The sequence below is a fragment of the Plasmopara halstedii genome (genome assembly GCF_900000015.1).
Source record: "Plasmopara halstedii genome assembly, contig: Scaffold_614, whole genome shotgun sequence".
Classification (NCBI taxonomy): Eukaryota; Oomycota; class Peronosporomycetes; order Peronosporales; family Peronosporaceae; genus Plasmopara; species Plasmopara halstedii.
Window position 1 is genome coordinate 2,160,582 of NW_020187532.1, and position 10,727 is coordinate 2,171,308.

General features: G+C 43.6%; 2 protein-coding genes across 2 annotated transcripts; both read right to left on the reverse strand.

The window, feature by feature from the left end:
- Positions 1–909: 909 nt before the first annotated feature.
- On the reverse strand, positions 910–2,199 carry PHALS_12428 (START-like domain; the record flags this gene model as incomplete). Its single annotated transcript, XM_024727973.1, has 1 exon — positions 910–2,199. The coding sequence occupies one exon, from the start codon at positions 2,197–2,199 to the stop codon at positions 910–912; it is 1,290 nt and encodes a 429-aa protein (XP_024578496.1).
- Positions 2,200–4,961: 2,762 nt separating this feature from the next.
- PHALS_12429 (uncharacterized protein) lies at positions 4,962–5,502 on the reverse strand (the record flags this gene model as incomplete). Its single annotated transcript, XM_024727974.1, has 2 exons — positions 4,962–5,250; positions 5,282–5,502. The coding sequence occupies 2 exons, from the start codon at positions 5,500–5,502 to the stop codon at positions 4,962–4,964; spliced, it is 510 nt and encodes a 169-aa protein (XP_024578497.1).
- Positions 5,503–10,727: the final 5,225 nt, after the last annotated feature.

Sequence of the window (10,727 nt, forward strand, 5' to 3'; positions counted from 1 at the left end):
TGTGGTACAACCATTCAAGTGTCTTATCCTTGCTCATGCTATTGTCAATTCCTTGCGCATCTCTCTCCACGGACAAGGGTCAGCATAACCGTGCGGATAGGAGGCTTTCCGAACAATAGAACAAGTTGGCGCAACTCCGCCTGCGTCCTCACAATCAGATCATCGTTCGTCATTTTGCCCGTTTCATAGCGATGAGTCAACAATCCAAACACCTATTCATGTAATTGAAGAGCCTACGCTGTGACGATGAGGCACGAAGGCGGTGAAATGCGTTAAGTCTGTGTAGCAATTTATTCTTTTAATCGTAGACTTCTTGATATTGAAACAAAGTCGTATCGGTCGGTGTAAATTGCCACTTTTACTTTGCTGTCAACTAGCTGATTTGCCATCAGCGCATTCAGATTCATCGCCTGCCAATTTTACTTCGAGCACAAGATCAAATGTAGCAGCAACGATTTTGTGTGTCTTTGTCCACACTCGACGGATCTGCGATGCTTGATACAATTGTACTATTATTCGCAGGGTACAGTCAGTGACAGGGGTAGCTACTTGTAATAAATTACCACCGGTGGTTCATCTATTTGATAGCTGCGCGTAAATCTTGAAGAGGAAGAATTTTTGTTGAATTGTTACGGCCCATTGATCATGATATCTTATGCATTGTTATCGAAAATGCTCAGATCGATGTCACATCATATAAGTTGTAAAACTTTGACTGTCTTGATCGATGTAGCATTCATTTCCTACGACTGTAACAAATAGAGGAAATACCAACTCCATCTAAACCCAGTACAACTCTTTTACTATTAACTGCTCACATTAGAACTTCTTAATGTTAATGACATTCAAGCACGACTTCTAGTATTACAAATATGTCCGTAACTTGTAGGACATCAGGCGGAAATAGATTCAGCTTACAGATTCTTTGCTTCGCACTGCTGCCGCAGCAACTTCCCATGCCGACAATTTTTTTGCTACCATGACACACGACAAGCAAAAAGTAAAACCTTTCTGCACGATCCCATCAGTAACGTCAACTGTGAGTTTCTTTTGCACACTGCACTTGCTACATGTCAAGCGCCGACATATGGTGCACCCTGTTGGCGAATGAAGAAGAGAGCGCTTCTTGTGGGGTTTGTGGCAAACACCACACTCTGTTCCTGTAATGGGACTGATCAGATTGCTTTGACGCATGAGCCAATCCAATTTTTTAAGATTTGAACACTCCACATAACCCGAACAAACAGACACTGTGTGTGCCAGCATAAGAATGCCATAGCTCTCCACCATATCACCTCGAGGATCAACAAAACCGCGGCAAAACATATCGACACTATGGTCATTAAGCTGTCGGGCAATATAACAGGTCGAAATTTGGGCTCGAATGATATTGCAATGCTCGGTCGGAGGACACAAGTCGTCCAGTTCAATAGAGTGTATTAGGTTGTAAAAGATTTCTTCGCCGTCTGAATCGAAGGCCATACCCATCGACTCAAGGTAAAGAAAATCTCGTCGTGTTGTAAAGGCACCAAAGGAACCAGTTGCCCACTTGATAGTCACTGATCGAAAAGGATCTTCTACAGAAGGCAACTGTAACGTCGCCAGCACTTTTCGATCGTCAAATACGTCGTTATGGACGTACGAATTGCAAATAATCCAAGAGTTTTTTGTATTCGAGAACATGCCAAAAGCAACATTCTCAATGGTACCGTCAATAGCTCCAGTAGCTACCACGAGTGGGATATGCGACGGTTTTATCTTCGCTAAGACACAATCATCCTCTAAAGAAAACGACTCCCCATCACTTGACGAACTATGTGTGTTGGTGCTTATTTTTTCCTTGAGTGACATATATGTCTCGTCATTGTAGCCATACGGCCGACCCGTAGTCTCTCGTTCATGGAGTTCGACAGCTGAGAGTGAGAGAAAACGAGGTCGACTTGGCTGCTTCTCGTCTTGAGACGGTCCCCGTGGTCTCATTGCCTTAGAAGCATGTCGTGATCGATACACGTGCATCTTTTCTTTAGACTTGACGTGTTTCCACTGATCATTTGGTAGCTGTCGATCGTCTGCAACAAACAATTCGTTTGTCTGTAACGTTTCAGCTACTATGGCGTCGGCCAGCTCAGTGAATTTCCGATGCTGGGCCTTTGATAAAGAAATGTGCTCGGGCACACTATAAAAGTAAGGTTTCGGCATCCTGAAGCAAGTCGAAAACTGGCTAGAGCTTACTCAGTAACAACGTGAGAAGTGTAAGTTGATGGAAGAGCTTCATCTACTCGTTGCATCAGATGCAGCGTTTCTGTGCGCTAAGCTCCAAAGCTATGCGGTTGGTCAAAATTTATCGCACGGACCCAGGCGATGTGTCTACAGCTACTATTCTACATGTTTACAGTAGTTTTAAGAACGAGATGCGCCCGTAGCTCACGCTGCTACTACTGCTTCGTTTTTGTTGTCTGTAGCGTCTGCTGGGTATAGAGTGCCCGACTGATATGCGGCAATGGCTTGTAATGGACGCGCTGTACACAACCTGCCTCAACTTTAAACTCTTTAGCTTAATAAGTTGACGAACTCTACGACAACAATGATATGGACACTATAGCCGCCGCTGATAATCCTGTTCACGTACGCTTTCTTACAGGGTGTAGTGTGCTTGTTTGTTTCATTGTTGAAAAAATCTGGCGTAGACGTATTCGACGTGTAATCATAAAATTTGGACTGAGTTTGCTAAATTTAAAAATTCTCTGCAAGCAAATTTTGCTTATATCTTCGTCGTAACGCTATAGAGGAGAGACAGTGGGACATGTACTAGATATAGTCGCGGTACACTTTCATTCTGCAGTCTTCTCATGGTCGACAGTTGCGTCAGTCGTACAACTTGAGGCTGAACCATAGATAGTTCAGGAACACACATTTCGAATTAACCTTTGGTAATGACGTACATGGACCGTGTACTATATACGATATACACCATTGCTGTCTTGAAGTCGGTCTAGGGTGCGTCTGTTGCTCTTATACGGATTGATTCATGTTAAGTAGTATATAGGATATAGATATTGTAGTCTTAAAGTATGTAACTTTGGAAGTGGAAGTGGAAAAGGCTACAAGTATTGAAGCATTGATATGAATGGAACAATACGAACCCGTGCGAACTGTTTGCAAATCAGATGCGAACTAGTCACACTATGGTCGGCCAGGAGCCTATTTAAACGAGAGTTCATGGACTCGTATTCGAAACTGCTTTTGGGTTAGGATTAAATAATAGATTTTTCACTTGATCAGCACAATACATGTCATGCGGAAATCTGAACTCAAGATTGCAATAATGGATATGGACGTTGGTCTTATCAATTAGCGGTGACTAGTGAAAAATGCCTGGCAACTCTTCATGATAAAGTGTGTGCGAAATTGCCACATGGGGTTACTAATATCGTCGAATCGATGGCACTGAACACATGATCAAGAGTAGGAGCTCAAGGATATTTTAACGCGAAATGTACATGGAAAAAGTTCCCGCACCGATTAAAAACGGTATCGAAAATCGTCAGTGATAAGAATGACGTGCCTGAAAGAGTAGATAGAAACGAAATGCGTCAAAGTCGAGGTCATTCGGCTGATGCTTAACGTCCATAATGCGACTCCTTCGCGTCTGATTTTTCAACTATTTGTCTTGTACTATTCATATATCACATAATTGTTAGAACACTGAGTTCCTTCTCCACTATTTGTTACGGCATCCGCTCCTCCTTTCGAACAAGACTTACAGTAATGCAAATTTTAGCGTTTAAATCGATTAATGCGAAACGAATGCTTGGACAGAGTAAACCACGTTCGCAATTCGTATAAATATAATTCCATCTGCTTCGAAGCCTGCTTCCTGAACATGTGCAGCAAGACTAATGCTTCATAAGAGGAGTACTATAAATGAACGATAGCTAATTGAGAGTTCAGTGTCTACTGTTCTCCAAGCACAAGGCCAACTGTCTGTTTGGGTAAGCTTGCCTATTTATGACCAGTCACAAAGCACAGCTAACTTCTATTCTGCGTGATATTAGGGACTACAAGAGTGGTTTAATGCCAAAGGGGTTATCCAAGCAGAGATCTTGCATAGCGTGCGACAAGCGGTGCAGAAATAAGGATCAATGCTCAATTTTAATTGAGAATCTAACTTAGCAGGCGGATATATAGACAATCTGAACGAGCGATTCTATATGTCAGTACACATCTGTGTATTGCGCCGATCAAGCTCTTTCGTGAACCGTGAATCCTGTAAAGCATTAAAAAGGCTCCAAAGAATGAGCTCCGTGGTGATGCCTCTACAAGAGTAGTTTCTTTCAAATTGATAGGAAAACACTTCTCGTATCAAGTGTGAATCGCATTGTGCACAATAGAACGAGGAATTTTACTAATCAGATCTTTCTCTATTACGTCGGTTTGCGGGTATACTATCAAAGTTAGCGGTGACCCAGAACTCCAGAGATAGTGCGCCAATATCAGGTAGACATGTTCCTACATCACGAATACACACAAAAATAAATGAAACGTCGATATGGCCCACAACGCTATTGCTTACGATAACGCGGAAGCGTTGGCATAAAAGCAGCAATCGGAAGCACTGGCAATGAAGGCACTAGGAGAAAAATAGCGCGAGCTGGAGTCACACTTTTTTTTCGATTCTTCGCTCCATCTGCTTAATCACAGAGCCTACGCTCAGAGACTTTGAATTTAGTATCGATAAAACTTGGATCGTGAGAGGACTGATATGCAGAGTGGAAAGTGCGCGTGTCAGGGATAACTTCAATACTGTAGAACTCCCATACGTTTAAGTTAAATAGTAGTTGTGTTTTTCAGGTTATCTTTACTCTGATGAGCCCATTACTTTATAATCAAGCCGTCTCCTGGTTTGTGATGGTGTTTGCACAGGTAATTGAGCTTTTGGTACGAGCGGCGGTTGCAGCCGTCTACCGTGCATCTGTTGCCACCGCCATGAGCCCAACATAAGCCACCTGGTGCTGCCACCTTAAAGCAATTCGGCTCATCGCAAATGCGGCCACCGCCGTGCGACCAGCAGTAGCCGAAGCGCTTAGCTTTACTAGTGCAGCCAGTGATCTTACAGAGTTTGCAACCACCGTGATGGAAACAACGGTTGTATAGCCGCGCACCATGTATACAGTTTGGGTATGTACAGCGCGAGCCGCCACCGTGGCGTACGCAACATCCACGTGAGACCGCAGTGCGCGTACATTCATTCTGGGTACAGATGGATGACTTTTGTGCGTACATTTCCATACGCTTGTCCAGGCTATAGTCGCTTCTGCTCAAAACGGAATCGTGCTCGGTGCTTATCGAGTCGTTTAAATCTGACTTGTTGATTGGTGATATGGTTGGTAACAACGAGACGCTGCTGCCATGCACTGGTGAGTGTAGTACTTCGGCTGATGGCAGCGATGACGGGTTCAAGATGAACGCCAATGTTGATTTATCTTCATCCTTCTGAAACATCTTTACTTTAATGAAATGAAATTGTCAGCAGTCCGCTTGGAAGCATGAGGATGATGGACGCGTCCCAGCCGGGAATGTGAGATTGGCTATTTCCCTCGTGACGCACTCTCACGCACCGGACAAAATGAAGATGAAGCGCGTCATGCTTGAGCTGACCAATAAGCGGTGTGTAGAAGGTGATGTTGAAGCGAAAATTGTTTATGTTCATGCTAGGTTGCGTGTGCATCATCTTCGAGAAATGGTTTTAGTTTCCTACTTAAGAAGATGTACTCACAAAAAGATCTAAAAAGTATCCTCTTATTAAAGTCTAATTTTGTCTGCCTGCATGCTACAAGCTAAGTTCTACTCGTTTCGTAAACGACTGCAGCTTTTCTTGCTTGGGCTGCGTATCTTTCTCGCACTGTGATAGAAAAGCCGAATGTTCCATATGCCGGTATACGACAGGGTGCTGGAACGGGTTATGTACTGTTTGTAAGTATAGCGTTGAGAACTAGGTATAATATCAAACGGAATGTATTGAGCAGAGAACATAAATACGATATAAAGCATATATCAGTCATTTCTTTAAGCAAGTTGCATTTTGATTTATTGAATTGTGCAGCTACAAGTGCTGAGTAATCTCGAGGATTCGGGTTTCGCGTCCTAAGGACGGTCTTTAAATCCATTCTCTATGCTTTATTTAATGTTGGTCCTACAAATCAAACGCTTTTTTTGTGCTGCGTGCTACAGTTATCACATTGCTCTAGGTACCACTTGTTTTCAGTAAATTTTAGACGACTGAGTTTCCAAGACTGCATCATTTGTGAGGACGGAACAAAAGCTCACCTGTAACGGTACTATGACGTACGAACATATTTCAGTTTTGTTATTTGGTCCGTCGGAAGCTCAAGAGTAACAACGTCAAGTATTATTTTGAGGTAGTACTACTAGTGTTGCTATGAATAAGGGTGATGCGAGTCCACAAAAGAGAGATTGGTGGGACGCGTATACTAATATCGTAGATAGATCTGTCGAGTAGGCTTTTATACTTTGAATATATGTCACTCTTGGAAATATTGGAGCAACACTAAGAACGGCTCTTGGTTCCGCTTCTGAGTAGAGCAAGCGCATCCATCCTCTGTGCATCGTTAGCGCTGGCTTATAGAGTCAAAGATTCCGATGTGTGAGGTGCCTAGCAACCTCGTTGCACTTGGTAGAGCTCGAAGTCAATTTGAAGGCCGAGTCTTAATGAGACTGCATCTCGTCTGAAGATGAAACACGAGCATCTATCTGTCCTCGGGACAGCAAGCTATATATCTGAAGCTCATGTCCTTAGTTAGTCCAGAATGGAGAGCACAATTTGCCTTGTAAATGACCTGAAGTGGTGATTGCTTGATCCGGTGACATCCACTAGCTAGAGACTTGCTAGTAAGACACCTCCAGTAATGCCTCATCCAAACATTTGTAGGGGCACCGCCGACTCCTAAACTGAGGCCGCTTATGCTGAGTGCCTATCTCGAATATTTATATTTATAAAAATGAGGTCTAAGTGGACATGTGTTTGACAATATTCTTGACAGAGCACCAGTGCCTAAGGCTGGCAGTGACCAGGCCGGGAGGCTGCGTGTGAGAATTTACGTGTGGTTTCAAGAAGATTTCGACATGATAAGAGTGTGTTTGCATCGCCTCATCACGTGTATTGTGTGCGATCGAAAAAAATCTATCTCGTCAATGAAGACAAAAAATCATGGACTAGGTCTGGGAGATGAGAGCTATGACAGCCGGGATGGCAGTATACCTTCATATAAAAACAGTTACGGCTGCCATTTTCTTGGAGAGTACTCGTACTGATGTAATTATTACCGAAACCTTTGCGTACACTTTATCTTGTTTGGAGAAGTATTTAATGCGAAGCAAAGCTTGCGTGCCGCGAGGGCCATATGAAATGCGGAGGCTGAGATTCTTTGCGCGCGGAGGCGATACATATCAGTACAATTGTACGTAGAGTGCGGTTGGATGAAAGACATTTTAGCTTTTGATTAAAATCAACAGCGGTTGGATGTAAGACATTTCAGGTATTCGATTAAAATTATCAACGCCTGGATTGGGGTCACATTTCAGACCCTTTTGGGTCTGGATAGATCACTCTGGGTTGCACTTTACTCTCATTCGGCTTTTATCAAGGCTGTGCACTGCATCAAGCAGAAGTAAACGAAATCAAAGTGTCATTGCAATTAGTGTCTGGCAGAATCGAAGCTTTACGGGGTCGCTAGTTGTAGTAAACCTTACATTTCTGTGTAATTAATCACAGTGTATTGTACAACTGTATAAATACACTGTGGGCTTTTCTATCGCTAGTAATGTTATATAATACCAATGAATCAGGATATTAAAGACGATATGACCCTGTAATAATTAGGTACGGGGTACATGAGGGTTTTTAGCCTAAGTTAAGTCATAAAAATAGCTTTATGATTGCATAGAGTGGCGTTGATTGCCGAAATAACCAGAGGTGTCCCTATTATAGGAACGTGAAAAGCAATGGACCTTAGCTATGCTAAGGGAAGAGAGAGGAATTTTAATCGTCAAGAAATTTCTAGTGACTTGCAGGTGATTCATCAGAGGGAGTACGACATATAAGCACCATTTTTTCTTTTTACATAGATGAGCGGAGCGGAGCATTCGATCCGTCTGCAAAAAATTAAGATCGTACCCGGCTAGCAGAAGGAGACCGGCGGCGGTGAGCAACGTTTTAAGTATGGGTCTCAAACAACAGATATGTTATTCGAAGTTAAATATGTTTAGGTGAAGAAAGTTGAATATGAAATTTTAACAATACAAGAAGAAAATAGCGTAAGAAAATGGTGATGTATAGGAGCTTCTAAGACGTGACATGTTGCATGTAGATATAGAGTGAAACTGAATCGTAACTTTCTCGCCGACTGTATATCTAGGCCACCAAAATGTATCTTGGACTGGTCGGTAAAGAACAGCTACAGGTTGAGTCTTTTGTGTCAAGACTGGTAGAAAGTGGAATGAACTGGTGTCACAGTTTCTTATGTTAGAGCCGGTAGAGGTGAGAAGCGGCTGAAGTTGCAAATGGCAATGGCCACGCGCTGAAGCTGATAAGGATGACTCATTTTATTCACGATGTGACCGGGCTGCTGAGTCAGCAATTCCGTGAGCCGGACCCAACGTGCGGAGCAGTGAAGCTCCATTGACGATTACGCACTCACGAATGGAGTGACATAAGCGTTCCAAGAAGTCAAAAGTATCCCTCACTATCTTCGGTAAAACTTCACATTGAAAACGATCATTTTTTTTAAAGTGATGCGTGCTTAGACTTGCATGGCGATAACGAAGTCACTAAATGGTACAGTTGGTATCTGGAGGATAACTGAACCCATAATCCGCTATGGATGAGTTCGACATTGAGAACACTCTCACTTTCAATAGAGCAAGGAGCGGGATAGGTATATCCATATAATCGTGTATATCATTTTCATCTTTCGTTGAAGAGACATCTCATCATGGTGACATTCATCTCACCACGCGTGCTATTCTCGGGTAGGTAAATGCGTGATGATATGTACTGGGCCTTCTGTGTGCAAATTTACGTCACCTGTCGATGTCACTTACCAGCGAAACGGTGTGAAGCTAAGATGCTGTATTTCGTTAAAAACACAATGCGAGTTTAGTAAAAGGGAGAAAATCGTCCCACCGGTGCCGATTACATGCATGATAGCGGCAAACAGCGAGCGCAGCTCTACAGGCGTATTATCAGCTGAACGAATCCACCAATCCAGCGCAAACGTCGATCCTAGCAACAATATGCTACAAAATAATTTGGCTGTTTACACATTTTGCGCTCGTAATCTGACTGATGTATCGTCAATTGTTTGGGAGATAGTGATAGCTCTCTCTCTGGACTAAGTACTTCGAGCGAAATGCACTGGGAGGGCAAATTATGCCGCAAGAGATATGTCAAATACCAGCGACGTCGTTTAGTGACGCTATAACTGGATGGGCGGGTAGCACAAAATAGTGCAACCATTCATAGGTGTGTATTACACAGGTAGATGTAATCACACAGTGGTGAGGCTACACCGTAACAAACAGCCACCACGTGGCAGGATTGCCAGTAGTGATGCATATTACTATATTATTTAGGCATTGCTTTATTAATAATGTATCACTACAATTACTAGGAAACCTTAAGGTTTTAGATATTGGCAGCTCTGCCGCAACTAAAACATTAAGTACAGTCTCGCTTTTGAGCAGTAGTGTTCGTTTGCCTTGGTTAAGTTTCTGACTACTTAGAAGTAGCGGGTTGCGATCCGCTACACTAGTACCAGTTCTTAGAAAGAAAGTTAGGTAGGTGGCCTTAGCTTAGCTTCATATAAGCAACGAGATACGGCAGCCGCACTGCAATTGGTAGCCTCGCAGTCAATCCACGCCTGACGTTTTACGGCTGATCCTCAGTGAGGATGGAAGGATGATCCTATTTGCTCCGGAGCATGCAGAACGGCCTAATAAGCTGATTTTCCTGCTGGACCCTGAGGGCGTGAAGCACCTCGCTGTGCAAGGGCCTGAGGCCATAAGCGCGCCTTGAGGTGTTTTCAAGGTATCAAAATGCTCTGTTAAAGAGCTTACAGAAAAAGCTGTCAGCGTCGACAGATTCTAGGACACCATCGTTGACGACGAATGATTCCTTTACACAGGCCGATTATGGTGAGGGTTAAGGATGCGCAGAATCGCCAGCTCTGAATTAGAGAGGTCGAGATAGCTATGACACCAGCCATGCTCCAAAATGAGCAAATGCGTGTGGCGCTAGCTATCTCCAAGCTCGGGGACCAAGAACGAGAAAGGGCACTGACGTGCTGTGCTTCGGTTGAAGTAGCGTTCCTACTCCTGAAAGGAGCAGAAGCGTCAACTTCTGCGAGTGTTCTTGCCGCGTAATTTGGCGTACTGGTTTCCTTGCTGCCGAACAGGGCAAGAAGTGTTTGTGGATTTTGTCTAAGAGTTAAAAGCACTCATCGCCGGGAAGGCAGCAGATCCTCTCCCCAAGCAGATCACAGTGACCGCTTTAATAGAGGGAACTGGCGAGGCCAGAACAGAAGTCTTCCGTGTGCATTCGTTTTCTTTAAAGAAGCGGTGACCGTGGCATCAAATTCCGTATTCAACTTCAAGTCGGCACGACTTAGTTGGAATCACACCCTCAGAGCTCGCCGAGCGGTCCTGAACCA